The sequence below is a fragment of the Corvus hawaiiensis genome, chromosome Z (assembly GCF_020740725.1).
Source record: "Corvus hawaiiensis isolate bCorHaw1 chromosome Z, bCorHaw1.pri.cur, whole genome shotgun sequence".
NCBI classification, from domain to species: domain Eukaryota; kingdom Metazoa; phylum Chordata; class Aves; order Passeriformes; family Corvidae; genus Corvus; species Corvus hawaiiensis.
The window spans coordinates 49,851,256-49,873,720 of NC_063255.1; the positions used below are offsets into that span (position 1 = coordinate 49,851,256).

Below are 22,465 nucleotides of genomic sequence, written 5' to 3' on the forward strand. Positions count from 1 at the left end.
GTATAATTTGGTACAGAAGATGATTTGCATGGCTATTTCTTTTTATGATAACCTGTGCTTCAGACAGATCTGGAGAATCTGCAACCACCATCTGAGCTGATTTCCTCCTGAGGTGAGAATGAAGGACTACTGCATGACATGTGAATAATGCCTCACAATAGAGGCTGTAATTTAGTATTTGCACTGTAGTAGCACTTTCCAGTCCTTCAGAATATACAATCACATGTGAGCAGTGTCCAAACCAAAATTATAACTATAACACGGCAACATCTTTCATGTCCCATAAAGTGGAAAAAAAAAAAGAAAAAAACCCCAATCAATCAGAACACTTAAAATAACCCCCAAAATGACTGCAGATCCTTGTGTTTTGATTGCTTCTAGGTCACATGCACTTCAGGGGATCTCCCACCGTGCCTACCCAGAAAGGGGGGCTGCAGGTGGTCTCTTAGGAAACCTGGTTGTGCTTCATTTTTTGTCCCTGCTTTTCACACCACGTGGAGTTTGTAGGCTCAACCCTCTGGATCCTGCCTGGCAAATGGATGGGTAACAAAACAGCATACCGCTGGTCTGATCGGGACTGAAAGATGGTTATGTCATGTCTTCACAGAATTGTATTAAACTTCCCTTTTGCTGGGTTAAACCTGAGAAAAATAACTTCTATATTTATCCTGTTTTGAATCGCCAGTCCAAGGTTTAGCATAATGCTTTACAAATTGCATGAGCCCCATATTGTAGCTGCTTTTTAACAGGTCTGACTCTGCTTCATTAGCTGGCTCCTTCTGGCATAACGCTTTCACCCATCAAATTTACCTGTTCTTAGCTGTCTTGAAAGAAACTCCAAACTGTGAGTAGCAGTTAAGACTTCTCTCCGTACCACATCTGGTATTGCTTAAGGTTATGCATAGGCTCTTAACAGTCATTTTCCTTTCTGCAGTACAAAATGAAACATATTGATTATAATTTGTTTCCACTCCCTTTTATCTTTTTTTTTTTTAATCAGAACATGGAAATAAAATATTCAAAGAGTACTTTTCTCTATTTTTTTTCTTTATTAGTGCAGCAAGTTAATTTCTATGAGAAGTAACCTTCAATGAAGGCGAAAGGATAATTTTCATTGTGATTATGCCAAATGCATGTTTTCCCGTATGAAAATCCTCTAATAATCTCCAAATATTGGATAGAGATCTTACAGTTAGGGCACAGAGTATAAATCTAAGCATCCCTCAGAGTTCTATGGCATTATGAACCAATCTAATTTTGCTGTTGAGGTTATCACAATGACTTTGTGAAGCATGTGGATGGCTTTCAATAAGGCGGACTGAAGGCTGAGTGTCAGGAAATGTTATTGTCTTACAAACAAATGAGCGCAGCTGCATAACTCTGAGAACACGTGAAATCTCAATGAAGTTAGCGGGATTTACTTTGTTCATGAAAGAGGAGCTGCAAGGGAAGTTGACAGGTGATAAAAGTTCCTTCTGTCCTATGACCCTTGATAACTGTTTGACTCCAGACTTGCTTTTCAGTTTTTTCTTATTTTCTTAATTTTTTTTAAGATTTAGAATACAACAGGTTTAAGGATCCAATTAGCTTCAGTAACAGAGCTGGCATCCAAATTATTAAAGAGAAAGGAATTCTTTTATTAAAGTACTGGGTTTATGTTACTTTCCATTTGGAATTTGTTTTTCTTAATATCCTCTGGCATTGCAGGAAAAGAAGAAACAAAGCCCTTCAAATGATAAGGCTCAGTCTAACCTGAGAGGTGTTTTAACAGTACCCAGGTCCCATGTGTGGTGTCCCATCTGACTCTGAAGTGCAATGTGGTCCAGGGACTTTTGGACTTTTTTCCCTACTTCAACACCCTCTTTTAGGTTTTCTGCCTCTGCCTACTTCATCCACATCCCAAGTCCAGATCAAAAATGGAGCTAAAACTGTGGCATGTGCCACACCTCTCCCTGACACAGCCTGAAGGACTATTTTAAGCTTTATTAAGGCTTTGAACAGGGTTTTAAGATATTTTCTTCCATCATATTAGCTCTTAAACAATTTCTTAACAGTACACTCTTTCCACCTATGGAAGAGCTTTGTAAAGCTCTTTACAAAGGTGTTCTTCAAGATATTTCAATTTCTATTTCTTAATCTGTTTCCAGTTTCTTTCTTTCTTTCTGAAACAAGCACTTCTCTCACACCAGATTCACCATCATCTCCTTGCCCTCCTTCCTGGTGTGTTTTGTTCTGTCAGCAGGTCCCCAGCTGGGCCTTTGGATTAGGAGAGGGTGAATGACCAGTCTTTCATACTGAGGATAGTGTTCCAATGAGCTTTGTGCAGTTACAGCAAAAGAAACAGTAAAATGCTAGGAAAATTAGAACTGTATCTTCTCAATTAATTCCTTTGCTTCTGTCTTCCTCAATAACCTTGTTAGGGAGTGGGGATATTTGGGAACAGCTTTCCTGGCAAGGACAAATTATACTGTAGTGTTGCAGCTTTATTATTCCTTGGCCTCAGAGCTGATGAATTTCCATTTCTTATACCATATCCAAAACTTGCCTAATTTGATCACTTCCGTGCTCTAAAAGAGAGACTTGCAAATAATTCTAACATGATATTTACAGAGAGCATCTTCTTTATTCTGTCAAGTTTATCTGAAAAAGAAATATAAGCAGTGAATAAGGTCCAAGTGTCTTTTGAGAATAACCTCATGGAGTGACAAGTAAAATTATCCAGTAGAGATGGTGTGTGCCTTCCTTCGCACAGTGAAATTTTGTTTTCTGATCACACTTTTCATGAATAGAAGATATTTAAGTGCCACCAGTATTACCCTGTGATTCGTTGTGTTTGTGGCACCACAGGATGTTGAATTCAGACATATCTGCTGGGAACCAAGCATTATCAAGAGGATTTCACAGAGGAAAACTAATTATTTAAAGGAGCAGCTGAAATGTATTTCTGTTCTGAATGTCCCCTAGAGCCTGGCTAGTAGGGACATTCAGCCCATAAATATGGACTAAACTCTATTTTCATAATTGATTTGCAGTACATCTTTAAGTGCTAAGGAGGCCAGGTGGTTCAGCAGAGACTGCGGCTTGATTCGTGTACAATAAAGAATCTATGCATGCTGCACTCAGGCAAGTTATACCATGGACAGTTGAGGCCGATAGGAATCCATGTAATAATTCTCACTCCATCATTTTTGAACATTAGTGACTTACAGGTCCTGATCTTAGTTCTGAATTTGCCTTCGTTTCATTGATTTTGTGGTATATCTCATGCCCACTGCAGTAAATTACTGAGATCATAAATGATGACTCATGAAGCCAAGAGTGAAGTCAATGCCATTGGGGTGAACAAAATTAATGGATGCAGGTGGATGATCTTTGTGCTTTTCTGTATCTGTTGTTTGAACCTTTTCATTGCACATGGGCCTTAGGAAGCCTGGAAATGTGATCATTTGCACCTCAGCAAATGAGCAGGGGGCTGAGGAAAGGGGATGCATGAAGGATTTCAGTAATTTTTTAAAACTTCTCTATTTCTTAGGTAACAGTGTGGTGCGGGTCTACTAGTTCCAGGATTGTGGTCTTTACAGCAGTAGGCCAGCAGAAATTGAGGTGACATCTAAGGCAGTTATAAACTTTCTGCAGTATAAGTTTGACCTATATTTGGAACATCTTTCCCCTTTTTCAGGGCACGAGGGAAAATCGTTACTGTCATATTTATTGACAGTACTCATGAAGCACTCTTCATGCTGCCCAAAATCCTGGCATTATCTTTCCTTAGGAGGCTAAGTCGCTCACAGCAAACAATAGCGGATCCTTTGAGAAATACTTTCCATATTGCATAATACACAAGTTGGGAAAAATGCTTCACTAACTTCAACAACAGAATGTTTTTTTAAGGAGGAAAATGTAGTCCAGCTGGGGGTAAAGGAGCTTGCATGGATTTACAATAGTAAAGGGCTCTTTGATAGCATTAAGCCAGTGTTACTGGCCATCCAAAGGCTGCCTGTTACCACAGACACCACAGAACAACATCACTGGTTATATGATGTGCAGCAATAGAGATTGAGTTGATTTGCAGCTCAGTGACTGTAAAGTAACCATCGGTGTTTGGATGGCTGTGTGCTTCACTGACACAGATACAAGTCAACGTTTGCCAGCATGAATGTGACACAAATCTTTCATAATCCTCATCACATCAAGAGACCTACCAGAAATTAATGCCCAGTTGCCACCTGTCAATGGCAGTGTCCCTGTTCCAGGGGGATACTGGGTTTTTAAGTACTGCAAGGTCAGTCAGAAGGCTCAGACATGTGTGTACCCAGCAGGGGCACCATGTGAAAGTACTTCCAAGGTTCCAAAACATCTGATGTTTAAACAAAGACATTCTTTCTACCAAGCATGAACAATACCTGAAAGAAACAGATTGGGAACTGAAATTACACCATTACATGTTGCTTTTGGTATTTTGATGTTGCCACCATTGCAGTGGTCATCAGTGGAACAGCACTTGAATGGGAAAGTACTTGGTCACACAGTGACCCCTCTGATCAAATACAATGCCAGTGCATCTTGGGATTTCCGACATTGTAAGCCATATAGAGAAGCATTGTTACAGAAAATTTGCCAAATCTATAGGGCCTTTTAAATTCTCAAATAAAAAGCCTAAGAAATTTATGACTGTGTTGCTAGATGTGGAGGCCAAGTAAACTCACAATGTTGATCTTAGTTGTGTTTAAACTTCTCCTGCCTTCTGGCATTTTGAGCTGTGGTGGAAAGAAATAATTTACTTCTAGCAGCTTTAAGCATTTGGAAACACAGGGGTACCATGGAAGAGCATTAAAAACATAAATTATGTCATACAAATGGTCCCAGAACTGATGGTGGGTACATTTCCTCTCAGACACTGCGGATCTATTGTGATATGTGGGTACATTAAAAAACAGCCCCTGAACAAAAAGTGGTGCCAGCCCCCCGGTTACTCTGTTTATACATCAGGCTGTATTCACTTAAAACCCCATTGCAAACAAACAAATAAACACAAAGCTTGAGCTTCCAAACCCTGCAGTTCCTTGCTGAAAACATGATTGTCTTTGTTAGTTGATTGGTATTTAAAGACATTCTTCGTTTATCTGTATATATACATCATATTTGAACATGGTTAAGTTTGGGATGGAATACAGAATGTGGTCTTCCTAGGCTTTTAATTGCTCTGCAAGTTTCACATTTAGGAAAGAATCTATTCAGCTTTTTACCCTAATAGAGACCAGAACTCCCCACAGCAGGGCAGCTGAGCAGTGAGGCTGCAATTGTCCTCTCCAAGGCAGGATATGCTGGATGAAATCTCTTGGAGCAGAATAGCAGTCATCCATCTCCTTTGGAAAGGTTTTGGTTAAAAGAAGCTTATTTTTCATTCCCTTATGGCGCATTTAATTTTAAATGCAGGGTAAATATTGTCAAATAGTCCCAAGTACAACTGTGTGTGAGAACAGTCAGATAATCTATCATGTGGAAGATTACCTTGAATTAATGCAAGGCAAAATGCAGTTAGTTGAACCCAGGGACAAATTAAGCTCTTATCTGAAAAGCAAATTTAATGAAAAAATTGTGTGTGATGTAGCATGTTCTGGTTAAGTTTATTAAAATTAGACAGTAAGATTTCCTGGTAGAAATTTTCCTTCTTGTTCTCACAAGAACTCAACTTTATCACTTTATTCCCTACCTTTGCATTTTCTTTTCACTTATGAAAAGTTTGACTCTTTAAAAGGAGAAAGAATTAATAAAGATTAAGGAGAGACAGGATGAGAGTGAATGCCTGCATGTGTACATGTACATACATGAGGAAGAGAGTATGTCATCCATGAGTTACACAGAATGGTAAGACCATATGCTACAAGAGAAACCTATTAAGAAAACCATGGTAGGCAAAAAGAGTATAAAAACCATCACGGCTTAAATCTAGCCTAGATTTTTAGTTATGCGTGATTAGTTTAAGCCATGTCTTAAAATTGTTGCAAATCATATTATGTTTCCAAATGTGAATACATTTATTTCCATGCAATCAGGATTTTTTCCCTGCTGTTTTTTTCCTCTTTCTTTTATTTTATTTTTTATGCCCTCCTCAAAATACCCACAAGATTTTATCTTGAAAAGGCATGTTTCTCTTTCCTCATTGCAAATCCTTGGTTTTATACTAGGCACAAGACCTAAGTAAAAAAAACCTGTGCAAGAAAAAAATGCTCTTTACTCTGACCAAAATTTCATGTGATTCTCTCCAGAAAAGACTCATTGTTGAAGTTTTACTTTTTAATGAAATGAGATCTAGTGTTTTACTTTGTTTTAATACAGAATGATTGCATTCTTCAGTAGCATAGATTGTTATTATTAGTTTATTCCATTTCTGAGGATCAGTCTATTAAAATACATTATAATGGTTAGGCAGAATCACAGATACATTTTATTTTATATTGAAACAGAATAATTTTTCTGAAAGTTCACTGCATGTATCCTCTGAACAAGAATATGTTGCCTGCAAAAATAGACCAGTGAGGAAAGAAAAGGGATTTGGCAAGGCTGTGTTTATTGTTCAATAAATCACAGTCACTATAGGTGACCTGCTGACTTCAAGTTCTTTAGGTCAAGGAACCCTTTGCTATTCTGCAACTTCACCTCTTTGCTGAGCCTCTTAATCAAAAGTGTAAAGCCAGAAAGAACATCAAACAATCAAGAGCTGGATGATTGGATTGGTTATTTTAAATGACTACAGCTATGGTTGTGACAGATTTGAGGATAGATTGCATCATCTCAGCCTCACTAAGTAGGTTGAATAGCTTGGGCATTTTGTGAAAAACAGCTCCCCTCCCTCCAAAAAAAATTTACGTGAAGCCATCACTCAAGGTACTTTGACAATTAATTTACTACACATGTAAACACTACAGGGATGGCAAAAAATTTCTGGTATCTGCTTTGCCATAATAGAAATGAATGATAATTTTTAATGGCTTTACTATATTAACATATATTTGCTGTGCTGTTTTATTCAAACTTATATCCTAATTCAACCTGGTAATTTTTATTGTTTCTTGTGATTTTACCTGTGTGGTTAATGACACATTCATATGTGAGAGGCCTACAAAGCAAATTAAGGCGCCAAGACATTAAGATTGATGTAGATTCCCTTTCTCTTCTGTAATTTCTTAAATGTGTGATTTCCATGACAGGAAATATCACAATAGAAAACAAGGTAAAACCAAAACCAACATCTGGATCATTAACATGGGGTTGTTTTAGATAACAAGCTAGTAACATAAAGGAAGCTATGCTGCCCTTTACTGGTTTGGGAGCAGATCTGGGAATTTATACATGTGAAAGCAATCTAGAATTGTACTAGAAGCATACTGCTCACTGAAGTATCCATGGGACTGCTGTGGGATTTCGTGGGCAAAGAGCCCTTGTTTTTAGGCTGTTGGCAGAAAGGGAGCTAACCAGCAATCTTATTTAACACAGGAAAATCCTAAACCAGAAAGGTGCCAGCAAACAAAGGAGAGGGAAGACAAAAGCCACACATGGCTTAAAATTCTTCCATAATCTACAGTATAACTTGTTAATACATATCATATGCACAATGCATTCCCATCATTAGGACTTAACTTGGGGTGAATTAAGGCCTTATGACCATGCAAAACTGAAAGAGAAAAATTATTTTTGCAGACACAGTAAAAAGTAAAACAATAATTTTAAAACCAACAATGTTACTCAAAAGCTTGCACGGAAGAACCAACCATTAGACTCTATGGAGAACCATGATCCATAGTGTAAAAATGTTCATAATTTCTTGCTCTAGTAATTAGATCTAGACAGGAAATGTCTCTTGAAAGATTTTTTTAGGTGAAAATAAGCTCTTGAGGAGGAGGAATCATGCACAAATCAACCCATTTTATAGAGACATTTTAAACTATTTCCCCCTAAAATTTATAGAAGGTATTTCCTTTTCTTTTTTCCCTCTTTTTTTTTCTCTTTTTCCCCACTTCAATCAAATCCTTTACTTTTCTAGAGAGCAAATTCTGAGAGAAAAAAAATTAAAAACAACCTGAACAATCTTTATTGATAATGTGTACTTGAAGGAAGATCTTCTCTAGAGCTCTACTATTAACACACAGCAAAGCAAAAACTAGGAAGATTGAAGGCAGACACAATATGGTTCTAAATTTCCTTCAGAGCTTAAATGCCCCGGATCTGCTTACCTCCCAAAAAAGAAGAGTGCAGACACCCTCCTATCATTGGCTTTTAAATAAAAACAAGCTCAACAAACTGGTGTTAATAGTCAGATACTCTTTTCAGTTGTGTCTGGTTATAGTCATGGAACATATATCTTTGTCACATAAGCTATTCCAAAAACTGAGATGGGAGTTATGTGCTGCTGTTATCACGGACTGATCAGATACTACTGCACTACTTCTTTGTGCAGAACTATGGTGCAGTATTACAGCAATATCTTACCCCCATTCTTGAGGATTTTATGCATAAATAGAAGAAATTGGCTTTCTATGTTTTAAAGAATAAAAAAGAATAAAGATAAAATGAAGAGAGACTCAAACAAACACATGGACATTACAACTATGGCTCAGTGTATGCATTTATTGCACTCTTTTTTGCTTGATAGAAAGTATTTTTCTAATGAAAATTTTAATTTACTGCATATATAATTACCTTTTATGCCATGGGAAATACAGAAAACAATTGCCCTGATATAAGGCTAATAAAAAAAAAAAAGCTAAATAGCTTCCAGAAGAATTATTTGATCACTGTAATGTGTGCTTTAGGCTAAAATGTTCTTGGCTCCCTAAAAAAAAATAAATTCCAGGTTGAAAACTCTGCATGACTATTATAGATTGATTCATTCTATTGAGGCTAAGATTATACGAAAAATGTATTTCTGTGACTTGTTGTGCCAATATAAACAAATACAAGTTCCTTCCCTGGTCATTTGCAAATTATTTGGAGAAACTCTAGAGATGAGAAGAATGATTGAATGCAGTAATGTCAGAGCGGAAAAGAAAAATAGAAGTAAAATAGATGAAAATTATAACAGGCAAAATGGGAGGGGAGAGAAGACTAAAGACTGGAAAAAGTTTAAATCCATGGAGAAGTATTGTTAACATTCATCTGCTGTGCTTGTTGGAGAAGACAATGTTGGGGAGAAAGATAGTGATACAACTAAGGCTATAAAGGATGGCCTAGGCTTCACTAATATCCCTTTACAAGACTGTGGGTGTCCCTAAGGTTATGTTATCTGTAATAAAAATAGTTAGAAAAAGTAACTTAAGTTTTGTCAATGTTTTCTCCAAAGATGAGACACAGTGAGTGCAAAGATTTTGATTCCTTTCGTGATAGACTCTATGTTCCTTTTCCCTTCCCGTGTCCTTGGACCAGTTCCAATCATATTTGGTTGTCTAGATCTTCTACACCGTTAGTTTTTTGATGTCCTTACTTACATAAATAGGAAAGTACCGGTGGCTGTGTTCGGATATCTGTGGTCCTTGTTTTATGCCTACATAAGTGATTCAGATTTAGAGCAAAGAAGCTACCTGTGGTTATCCCTTGACTAGCTGGTGAGGGATCAACCTCAGGGTGGCCATCAGAAAATACTGAGAAGAAAAAGAAAACCCCCATCTGATGCACTGACTTGTGGCACGTCTAATTTTTAGGGACCTGATTTTTTGTTGTTCAATAGTTGGTGTCATACCAGACATCTGGGTATGTTAAGTACCCGGCATTATATTGATTAGTCCAAAAGGCTGTCAGATCCCCTGCAACCATGGAACATGAGGGTGGCCAAGTTTGCTCTCAAAATGTTTTGCTGACTGTCTTTTAGCAAGTATGAAAAGAAGTCTGAGGATAGGGAAATTGATATTCAGTACATGGAGGTCAGGGTGCAACTTCAACATCTGTCTGTCATCACAGTGTAGCTTGGCTTTGTGGTGTTAAGAAGTCATTGGACTTGTTTTAACCTGCAGATGCCTCTTGGTGCCAAGGAGGCTACCTAAGCAGTGTTTGCAGTGACTTGGATGCTGCTGATGTCTTGTCTGTATGTTTGGGAGCAAGTGTCTTCTTTAGTTGAACAAAAAAACCAACAACAAAACATTAAATACCAAAACATTAAAACCGATGCTATCTTGCTTTGACAGTCTTCTGCACTGTAATATTGGATTCATTCTTTCCCAGGTCTCAGTGAACACATTCAGAGACAAATTAAGGAAGCAGCACACTGCTGGTCCTCAGTGCCACTAAAAAAGTTCAGTAAATGAGTTAAAAGAAAAATATTAGCAAACCTGGGTCTCACCCCTTCTAAATCATGTACCCAAAGAGTTGCAAGATGGTGGACCCCAGGACTTTTTTATATCATGGACTGGGCTGTCAGCCAAAGGACTGCTCCACCCGCCACCCCCTTTAGACATTTGTGTCTCATTAGCTCATGACAGATTATGTGGGCTGGGTGATATAATCTCATATAGCATGACTCAATTCAATTCTTGTTGGAAAGAACTTTCCTCGGATGTATAGAAACTTGCCTTGAATGATTGACTATCCCTGCTACTTGCAAATCAGCAGGCAGTCTGATGGCTGATTTACCTGAGTATTTTCTCAAATACAGTAGTTTTGCACAATTATTCTACCACGGTGTTTCTTGTGCTTATGTAAAAGGTCATATAACATGAAAAATGACAGAAACTGACATATTTTTCACATACCCAAGTGATATTTTTTCAAGTGGAACAAGGGGTGACTTAGCAAACTAATTGCTGTTCTTTGACACACACAATGGCAGTGAAATAATGCAAAAAAAGGCACTGAAGGTCCTTTGCAGTGGAACATGGTTACTGCATTTAGATTGGCTTTGGAGTGACTTCTGAAGAATGAGTTCAGAGTTCGCATCAACTGGAATTTTGAACTTCTGTTTTAGTCCACTAGATGGTGATCCTTTTAATCCGGATTCAGGTAACCAAACGTGACTCAAGCCATTAACCATAAAAAAGCCCCAAACTCGAGTAGGCAGAATAGAAAAACTTGGTTACAATATGGCATGATTTACATAATAACCTATAGGAAAGTATTACAAAACATGGCTGAGAAATTGCTTGAGCACATGACTGTAGCATGCCTTCAGCAATATATCAATAGGAATTGTGAGACTCAGTGTCCAAGAAATCTAAACTAGATCTCACTGTCTTCTGACTGCAAGAGTTTGCAACTTCCAAGATGCAAGCACCTTTTGGAAGCTGGTAATGACTACAGCAAGGCGTGTTGATTATTTGAGGCTGCCTTCAATGCACAATCATTCAAGCATATTTGATTTTCTGCAGAACACACACAAAATTCTATAAATAATATTAACATAAGACAAAGGCTTAGGGTACAGTAATAGAAATGTTTTATTAATCAAATATATTTACATTTCTTCATCTTCTTTTTAAATGTGTGCCTGTTATTTTCATTTAAACACAATGTAATCTTTACATTTGATATCACAAGAATACAGCTACATGCATGACTTAATTGGTCCTTTACCATAAAAAAGAGGCAATTTTATGAAGTTTAAAAAATGCAAGCAAACTGTTGATCTTTCTAATAACAGTGTCATTATTATTTTTATTACAACACAGGACCCCTTCAGCATACTCTACATCTATAGGGTGGATTTATGGACTTTTTCAGATTGACTTGATGATGTCAAAACTTCTAAAATCGAGGAATAAAAAGAAATTTCATGCAGTCCCAGAATATTTTATTTTCTGGAATCTTATCCACGGGAAGGACTTGCATGGAACAGAATAGCATTCTAATTGTAATTTCTAAAAACATTCAAAGCAAATTAACTACTCTTAAAAACAATGAGGACTTAATTTTGGACATACACCTATTTATTTGTTTGAAATCACACCATTTTTTTCAGATATAAGACAGCATCACATAACGCAATGGCACCATACAAAAAATAAATATGAATTTAAAGGACAGATAGATGATGGTACCAAAAGTAAAAGATACACACATAATTTCTTGTAAGTTTCTAGTATGTAATGTGCTGTAATTTTTATATTATTCCAAATTCAGGTTTCTTTCATGGGAAGAAAATCAAATTGTATTTAAAACTATCATCTTTAGGGGCTATAACTGTAGGTTTATAAAGGACCTAAAGTCTTTCTGAAAGGCATAACTCTATGAACATATAAAATTTAATTCCACACTGAAAAAGAATCGGAACTAGGCACAGTTGTTAAGTATGATTTCCAACATGTTCAGGGTTGGACAAAAAAATTCAAAACCCAAAAACTTGTATTTTTTTACCAGACTACAAAACAGAGATGCCAAGTGCTTCAGAAATTCTGAAATGGCAGGCACATAATCACTACATTTAAAGATAATTGTATTACCCTTACTGCTTTAGATTACTGTGTGCAAACACATATTGTATGCAGAATAGACCTAAATGTACATTGTTCTGCTGATAAACAAACTGAAACTCATTCAGCATTTGGGAAGTGTAGACAGGAACTGGATTCTGTTTAGTCCAAACCTAGAATATATTTTAGCTTGTTCATGTTGGTTTTGCATTTGCCATACTGTAACAGAATGCCAAATGTCGTATTTGAGAAAACGCCACTCTGAAATCATGGGTTTTCACTGTATTGATTTTGTATGCTGCCAAAACTGTTGTAAAAATGCAATGTATAAATAATACAATAATTGAAATTATGTTTAGGCATATGGAAGGACAGAGTGATTTACACTAGAAAGAATTATTTGGAAGGAAAATAAAATAATGTCTGCAAACACACTACTCTAGTGCATTTTTTAAAAAATCCAGTACGATCTTGAAGTAATTGATCTTTACTTCACACCCATTCAGCAGAATATTTAGACATGTTTAAATGAAAACATACAAGTAAGCCTACCTGTAGTCAGCAGGGAACTTGCAATATCTGTAAGCACATACTTAGGTACTATTTGCACTACAGGACTTGAATACAGTGGAGTGCTGTTCACTGCCACTAACCTTGTCCCTGAACACCAGGGCATGGTTAGATAATGCAACAGCACAACTCACTGATCTAACAGAGCTCATGTTTGCTTTTCATGACACTTTCCCACTTACTCTATTTATAAATTTTCTGCTCTCTTGTTCTTTTTTTAACTGTTTGCTTGCAGAAATGATCTATAGATGCTGTCTGAATGTTAACTAAAAGTTGGTGCCTCCCCAGAATGTTACTTTACATTAAGTCACTTAAGGGAAAATGTGAACTACCAGGCATGAGTGTCTGAAAGGTTTAGGATTTTATTTTGGTTTCTCTGTTTCATTAGCCTTGCTAGGAACAAAACAATGTTCAAATAGTCACGTTTAAGTTAAAAGTCTTCCTACCCAGCTTCCCATGCTTTGAACCTAAAAACAAACAAACAAACACATTTATATAGTAGCTAAGAGTTTCTCATAGTTTTGAGGATAGAATCAGGCAGGTGACAGAATTGCTCACTCCCCATATCTCTGCACTGAGAAATAGAGCTGAAAACTCATAGGGATGAAGCTTCTGTATGAGATAGTCTGGTACTTGCTAGAACAATGATAAAAAAATCTTTTTTTCCCAAGATGTTTTTTACATTTTTAATGGCCAAACACAAATACTCCTGAAGTAATTCCCTGCAAAGTTTTGGAAACTCCAGATTCTGCAGTGTAGTTTCTGCAATATAATAAATGAACATCATGCAATACGGATGTCTTAGTTTTTAAACTCCTTTTAAATGCATTTGAATTTTATTGTAAGCACTTCTTCTGCTTGAGCTCTTTGCAGAATTCATAAATGGTCTGAACCTGGTATTAAATTTGTAGCTGATTCTGTCTAGCCCTTTACAGAACTGGATACTTTATTCTCTACCTATTTAAAATCATCCCCATAAATGTGTTTAAAATATTTAATATAATCAACTGAGCCCTTATGAGACACTCAGCACTTCAGTTTTGGTGCAAAACTGAATTATTCTGTTTTAATCCCCATAATCTCCACAATTTTATTTTGCAGTTTTACCTTATGATAAAGCATGACCTCAGACTGCTTAGGTTCTGCTTCTTGGTGATCGTGCTTTTCTTTCTTTTATTTTAATTTCTTTTTTTTTTTCCTGTTTTTTTTCTGTTTTTTTTCCTTTTTTTAAAACACTTTTATCAATCTACAGCTCTAGTATTGAGACAACCAATATATAAACAAACACTGCTGGTCTCTAAAAGTGAAAACATAATTTGATTAGACAAAATCATGAAATGTGAAATACGTCATGGATAAAAGCATGAAAAAAAGCCAATGTGGAAACTGTTAAATCAAACCAATGTAAAGACATCTGAGCTTTTTACATTGATGTTGGGAATATTTTGGCTTTCTTCATTCACTGTACCAGGCAAATTTCCATTAAGTGAATACTATGAAGCCTCCAAGAAATTTACAAAGAGTCTGTGTTCAGATTTATCTTTTGTTTTGAAACTCAGCCCCACTGTATTGAAAGCTTCATCTAATACAGGAGCACTTCCAATTTGATCCAAATAACTGACTAAAAATATTAATGGACTATAGTTTGGATTTCTGATTGGTTTTCCTAGAAATCAACGTGATGTTAAATGAGTTGCCCAAACTAAAAGTATCTTCTTGGTTTTCTGCTCTGCATAATATGATTTACACATGGACTGGAATATTTAGTGTTTAAAATACTTTCTACCGCCTCTGTCTTTCATAGCTATTAGACTGAATTTGAAAGCTCTATTAGTTTAACATAGTTTTCCTACTTGTTTCTTTATATAATATATATTTGCAGATATACAACATTCCATTTTTTTTTACTATTTTTTCTTTTTGTTTTTGTTTTTTGGTTTTTTTTCCACAGAATGCCAATGCCAATGCAAACTACTTGCATGAAAAAGTGCACACAGTGTGAGGCATGAGACTATGGAAATGGAATGCCCTTTGGTCTGAGGTGACTGACACCGACCCAGGTGTAGCTCTTGATCACTTCCCATCCCACACAGCAACTTCTATTACAGCCATGTCAAGATCACCTTAGCCCAGCCCAGCCAAACGTACAGATTACATCTGGGTCCTTGGAGTCATGCTATAAAAAAAGGTGCAACAATAAACAAGTCCATGTGCATTCTCAGTCATAACTATGAGCAGAAGAACCCTTGAGATTCCTCACTTTGGCATTAAATAACAATTATAAAGGCTTTTAGAATTAAAGCAATACATGGAGGGACTTGAAATGTTAACAGCCCCAAGTAACTTGTCAATTGAAATAAGACTCATCCCTAGTCATAAATAAATAATCTCTTTCCTGGTCTCACTTCCATGCCAGGATCAATATCTCTTAACATCTTACTTATTTTATTACTGCTTTTGGTTTTCTGGGACTGATTGAAAGTTGCTCAGAGGAAATCTTTGGTTTTGCTTAAGTGTCCGTGACATTTAATCATGACTTTCCTTGCAGTTTAATTCCAACCAGTCAATCAGTTAATCCACTTCAATTGATTCTGTGCTCTCTGTTATTGGCTTGCACTCATTGGGCATCCTCTGGTGTCGACTCAGCTGGGTGGCTTGTGTGAAGCTCCTCTCACACCTCTCGCACCTGGTGAAGGCAAGAAAGAAAATTGAGACCAGGGAGCTGCTTTGGGGGGGGTGATGGGCTTTGTCTCATCCTGCCTAATCAGAACAGACACTCAAAAGTGGCTTCAGATTTTACTGGCTCAAGAGGTTTAATTGGTGGCTACTTCCAAGGCCTTGATGCCTATGATGGGACAAGGCCTGTCTGATTCAGAACAGAGGAATCTGTCAATAGACAGGGGGAAGGTGATTTCTCCAGGGGGGCCTGTCCTGCTGTAGCTCTGATCACTGTCAGTTCAAATAGATAAAGAACAAAAAGAGATTTTTAGGAGTGAGCCATCAAAGAAGCAGCTTGTCTGCAGTTTTCTGCTCTGTAACCCCTAAGAGAAATTGATGACAAATAGAATTTCACCTTCTGCTTTTTTAAAATCCAGGATTGCCTATTGGAGGATGAGAAATCACAAAGCAGTAATCATTCAGTCCTAGAAAAGAGAAAACTCTTTGTTTATCTGATCTATGTAGTGGGATTCATTTTAAATAGGCACATAGAGATAGTGGTTACTTAATTATCTGCGAACATCCACAAAATTTGAAAAATCTGTGGGTTGAGCAAGAGCTCATAAGAGCCATCAGTGTTGCCTCACTGTCTTTTACATTGTCTCTCTCTCTAGGCTGTCCTCTCTTAGAGAACCATAATCTTTGAGAAAAATACTGTGTGAATGAATGAACAAAGCCATGGAATTTTGGAGAGGACAGACTAGGGGCTATTGTTACCTTGGAATTAATCCCTTATCCCTGCTCTTAAAGACAAACTACTGTATTTAATCTCCCAAATGCTGCCTCCTTAATTTGCATTCTGAGCACTAGAGAGAGTTGTTTGATGAGTCACAAACATGGATGGAGCAGATCCTTCTTGTATGTTGCTCGTTCCAAAAGCCATCTTTGGTTTAACGGTACCCTGTGATGTTTTATCTTCAAATAAGATTATCATAAAAGTATCACTACAATGAATTCTTCACCTTCAAAGGAGATGTGAGGAAAACACAGGACTCAGCTAATTAATTTTAATCTTTCTCTCTTCACTGATGTGCGTGATAGAAAGTGAACTGTCAGTGATCTGCTTATTAAAAAAAAATATTTACACATACCCATAATTGTGGGTATTCTTCACATTAGTAATTTTTAGTGATAAAGTTCTGCTTCAGGAGTATTTAGCACAGACGTTACAGAGTTACAGACGTTACAGAGTCATTCATCCAGGTTACCATAACAATCTAAAATGTCTACACTTTTAAGTTGTATTTCCTTGATTGTCTTTCATGGAATATTTTTAGCATCCTATGCCACTGTTAAAAACTGCACTGTGATCTTGACAAATGTAAAATGTCAGCTTTAATGTATCAGACCTATCAGCTCAATGAAAATAACTCAGAAGTATTGATTACTTAATGATTTTTGGGGTATTCATTAACGTCTATGTGCAGATCATCCACTCTCCAGAGCTCCTGAAGTGCTGATGACACATTAGTGTACTGCTGATTGTTTATTAGAAAACTGATTACTTACTGGATTAGTGTGTCAAAATATACTACCTTTCATTGCTTGACAAACTTGCAAATTATTGTATTATTTTTATATACATACATATATATCTATCACAGAGGCATTATAATCAATTTTAAGGCTGGGGGGTTAACTTAGTCTGTGTGAGATATTACTGTCTGCTTGAACTTGATAGTTTTGTTATTTTGATGTCTACAAAGACAAGTACTTTGCTTGCTGAGTAATAGGAGGCTTGGATCCTTGCCTAACTAAGCTGTAAGTGATACAGTTGCAAAATAACCTATAAAATCAGGTGTGACAACATCTGATTTTATGAGAGCGGGTAAGTAAATGAAATACAGGGTAACAGGATGCCTAGGTACCTGTAGTGACTTAGGCTATAAAGTGATCAAAAGACAATGTCACCCACTAAAATCATTTGCTGTGGCAGGCCTCCTCACCCTTTCTGGAAGTAGTCTGGGAGGCTAGAACTGGGCACTGCATTCACTCAGCACCTTGCATTGCTCATGAAAGTACAGAGCAAGGTTTACCATATTTCTTTAAAATGTAACTTCCCATCCTTTATCCACAAGATTCTTCTGTTGTGGGAGTGCTCTACCTTCCCAGATACAGGCTGATGCACTAACATAAAGTCGCAGGAAAGAAGGATGCTAGAGAGAGAACAGAAAAAGAATAAATCTCTTACTACAAGAATCTACCCTTTGAACAGGAGGGCTGTGGATGCCAAGTGTTGCTGCTGGTCAAACTGTGATGTCTGCACTTATACAGCCCTTGGGCGAAAGTCAGAATAAAGCCTCTGGCAAGGAACTTAATTCCCCTATCTTTCTCTTGTACCTGGATAACCTTCAGATAGTACCCAAGGTGCCTAGGATTTTTTAGGCACTTCCAAATGATGTGGCTTTCGGGACCATAGTTTTGGATATATAAGTACCCAGCTTATGGGCAGAGATCTGTATTAGGCTCCTGATTCCTCTTTTCAGTATGTTCCAGAGAAGTTGTTACTGGATACAAACTGATAGAAAAGGTGAAGATAATAGTGTCACAGCAGTCAGCATTACTGTCTCACAGTAGGTAGGAATGGGAGGAAGGGCAGGAATATTTTTCTTCTGAGTTGTGATGTACTCTCTGTAGTCTCTCCTTCTATCAACCATTCTTTCCCAGCCTATCATAGCAGAATAACCACTCCCATAAGCTCTGTCCATGAGACTGGTGACCATGTGTGTGTGTGTTTTCGTGTGCACATTCCTGTACCATAACCCATACATGTTTAATGTTGTGGTGGAAAGTTGAACAGTAGTCAAAAACGTCAGAAAGGAAAAAGAGTCCATATCCCTTGTGACCACCCACCAAGCAACCATGGGGCTGAGCCCAAGCCTGACTGCTAGACATACCAAATTTTGGCTAAGCCGACACCGTAGATACATGTATTGGCAATAATGACACTTATTAACTGAGATAAAATTTAATTTCCAGTTAGGGCCATCTGATGGCATTCGAATGGAATTTAAACAGCCCCAGACACATATAGGTTCAAAGCAATCCCAAAGTCCTCAAACAAGTAGATACCATCAGTGAAAACTGGATCCATATAATCTCCTTTTACAATGTATGTGTACACTATAATTGTAAGGAACAATATATTATAGCATTCAATCTACTCAGTCTCAAGGCTTCACTCTACCATAGGGTCTCCTGGTATGATTTGCTTGGGTTGAGGTGGTAAGCAGAATTGTTGTTGAGTTAACAAAGTGCACTGATAGTTTAAGGATATTTCTACCGTACTGGGGTTTCTGATTTTGTTTAGATAGCCCTCATTGTTACTGGTCTGCTTGTTTGCTTCACAGTGCTTTCAAAACATTGACATTGAGGATTATAGAGAGGATTGGTTTAATTTGCACATTTATATCTACCTCTGTGAAAGGCTTTGGATGGAGAAAATGCTGAGGGTCTATTTTAGAGAAAAATATTTTGATTTGATACTTTCAAAATAAACATTTTAAGATTTCATTCAACAAATACATTTAACACTAGATTTTAAACTCCTTTGAAAGGGTAACAAAAATCCAAGAAAAACAACCAACCAAAAAAAACCCCACTTGACAACACTGAGACATCACTGCAAGTACAACATACATATTCAACCTGAAATGAATGCACCTCAGTTTTGCATTTCAGTAAGAAACAGTGTAAAGCATGTGAGCTACTGCAAGCTGAAAGAATCTTTCCTCTTAATTCTTCTGGGTTGATTCCTAAATATTAGATCTTCTCATAACCCCTATTCTGCAGGCAAGTCCCCTTAGCATTTTTTTTATTTTGCTGAAATGGAAGCAGGGAGAGGGTGAGAAAAAGTTTAGAGAAGGGAGGTGACAAATAATTTTCCTTTTTTTCCTACATTTTAATTTACTTAAGAGCTTTGTTCCCAGACTACCAGCCATAGTGGAGTCTTCAGTAAGATAAGAATACACAAAAACTTTACAGTGGTGAGGCTGGCTTGATAGCTTGTGATGACATGAAAAGAAATCCCTCCTAACTGGACCTGCAGTCCAGGCAATTCAGCTAAAGCTTTGACTACAGATAACCTCACTTAGCATTGTTATCTTAATGAAAAGCAAATAGAAAAGTCTTCCACCATACATTCAAAGTTACATAGGACCTACAAAGAAAATGCCTTCTCACAGAAAAAGCTTTTTAACCAATCCCAAACTTCCTCTTACAATTAATTTGAAATATTTTTTAAAATGCTGTCCTTGTATGTTCACCATTTTAAAAACCAAGTTCTGGAAATAATATGCATACAAACATACTTAGTGTTTAACACTGCTGACTTAATCAATGCTCACTCTAATTTATCTGTATACCACTTAAGAACAGAGCTGCCTTATTGCACTAGAAATCATGAGATTGCGTTCACAGCAGAAGCACATTTAAAACTGAACTTAGTAACATCTTCAAAATTATACCTGTTATTTTTAAAGTAAATTAGCTATAGTTTGATTAATTTATCTATGCATGACAATTCTTTATAATATTAATAATATTAGTTAATAGAAGTGTGTAAATCACCACAAATACAAACTTCTCTGAGGTACAGAAACACCATCTCAGTGGACTTTTCCATCATACATTTTTTTTTTAATGGAAAGTTTAGATTCAAAATTGCTTCATAAACAAACATTTTAAACCTAAATTGTATTATCAAGATACAGATATCCTGTTTGTTTTCTTTATGGTTCTTTCTTACTAGAATTTGTTGAGGGTTTTTTCCTAAACTTTCTTAATACCGGATCTTGTGCAGCCCTTTTCCAAAGGAGGATCTAAATGGTGATGAGACATCAAGATGAGCTGCAGCTATCTCTTTTTTCTCCAGCAGAGATAGTAGATTGATTTCTGGATAAGTTTTCTGCCCCTCCTCTCTCAAATGCAAGCAGCCCCATGTAAAAGACAAATCTGCCCTTTTGAACAGCTTGCAGGATCAAGGCTTATGTGTTCTCTTATCTGACTAGCAGGGATGGGAAGATCTGCAGCTCCAGTTTTAGCTTCATGTGAAGTTCCTAGTCAGCTTACTACAGATACTTCAACAAGCCTTCCAGAGAGAAAATGGTACTACTCTTTCTAGGGCTTAAGGAAGAAACTGAAGAAACATCTTGCAAGAGTGAAATTAGGCCATACATCATAAAGAACCAGTACAAAGCATACACATTTTTTTTTTTGCTCTGTCCTGCAACTTAAGGAATAGTCAGACACATCCTGGAATACTTAAATGCTTCCACATGATCAGGGCAAAACAAAAAATCCAACCAAACAAATCCCAGATCACTGGTTAGTTGTAGTACATACCTTAAGCTCTTTCACAAATGAAATTGTGCTGTAATCAAGCTCATTTTGGAAAAGGGGAAAAAATTAGTAAACCAAAGGGGAAAAATAATGACTCTAAATGGGGCAAAATAGCACATCTATTGGAAACATGACAAAAACAGGATGTTAACGAAAAAAATTAAGTGGAGTCAACAAGGTTACACATAAGTAACACCTTAACATTAAGCGAAATCTATTTTCCATTTTGACCTGGAAACCTCTTCCATTAATTACTAAAATCTATTTACACAGCAGCTAGATAAAATCAATCTGATTGCTCACACCATTTTTGGCTCACTTTCTATAGGCTTTGAGCATTCAACAGAGGGGCTCAAGAGAAGCCAATATTTAGATGTTCTCAGTTTCCGTGTTTTGCCTCCTACAACATTATCCTAGCCATTATTTCTGTATGCAAGTTCTTCTGTACTGGAGATGCAGCATTTTGTTCCTGGCTCTGTCCCCTCACCCACAGCAAAGACATGTATGGAGGCCATGCTTCCTTCCAACCTTATATGGAGGCAAAGCGGGTTCACCAGTATCTCTGTCGGGCTTGTTATGAGGGGTTCTGACAGGCCTCATGGCTGAGCTCTCTTACATTAACCAGATCAAAAGCACAGTTTGGCAAAAGTAGAAAAAAAAGGCAGTACAGACAGTACTCCTAGAACTGAGACACAAACTTTCTTCTACCCTTACTCCCCTTCCTCCTAGGAACATCCAGGAAGCTTCCAAAAGAAGTGATATCAATACATTAGGTGGACTTGTTCCAGTTGCAACATATATATACTCTGAGCCTGCCAGTTCAGCCAAGACAAAGACACAAGTATGGGAAATATTTCTTCTGCCTTGGAGAACACTTCCTGTTAGGTAGGCAGAGTCTTGCACAACAGAAGGTAATATACACCTGGATCAGCTGTACTATGGCTGGAAATGGGCACTGCTGGAAGATTTCTGAGACAGGTATGTGCTTAGCTTTAATATCAGTAATTAGAAACCTCATAAATTAAAAAAGTCTGTTTAATGCAAAATCATCTTTATCTGATTACTTATTTTTTTCTTGTATCTTGGCCAACTTAACACTATCGATTTATTATTATGATCTTTCAAAACTTATGCTACAAGCCAGGGTTACATTTTCTATCCAGTGATTCTGAGACTAAAAGAAGGTGCATATTTCTTCCCCATATTTAACCAGAACCAAATTAGCTTTTAGGTGAAGCTCCATCTACCTCAGCATATAGGCATCAAAGAATTATATTAACGTTCTTACAGCATGGCCTGTCCCAGTCTTGATCGTATTTTCAGCTATGGTTCTCTGGCAGCAGCTTGCCACTTAATTAAAACAATCAAGATATCATTAGAGAACAGAAAATTGCACAAGGCTTTCAAGAAACCCAAAACCAAACCCTTATAAATTCTGATTT

At 37.0% G+C, this 22,465-nt stretch overlaps 1 protein-coding gene across 2 annotated transcripts in view; it reads right to left on the reverse strand.

Annotated features, from left to right (window-relative positions):
• Positions 1-11,454: 11,454 nt before the first annotated feature.
• PRDM6 (PR/SET domain 6) overlaps positions 11,455-22,465 on the reverse strand; it is a 77,412-nt gene continuing 66,401 nt past the window's right edge. Inside the window, exons 8-9 of one of the 2 annotated variants that reach the window (XM_048292880.1) lie at positions 22,312-22,373; positions 15,579-15,651 (exon numbers count right to left, since the gene is read on the reverse strand). In XM_048292880.1, coding sequence (XP_048148837.1) covers positions 22,343-22,373 — 31 coding nt within the window. In that variant the 3' untranslated portion in view covers positions 15,579-15,651; positions 22,312-22,342. Of the gene's footprint in view, positions 15,652-22,311; positions 22,374-22,465 lie in introns of both variants that reach the window. The other variant, XM_048292879.1, reaches the window with a different exon arrangement.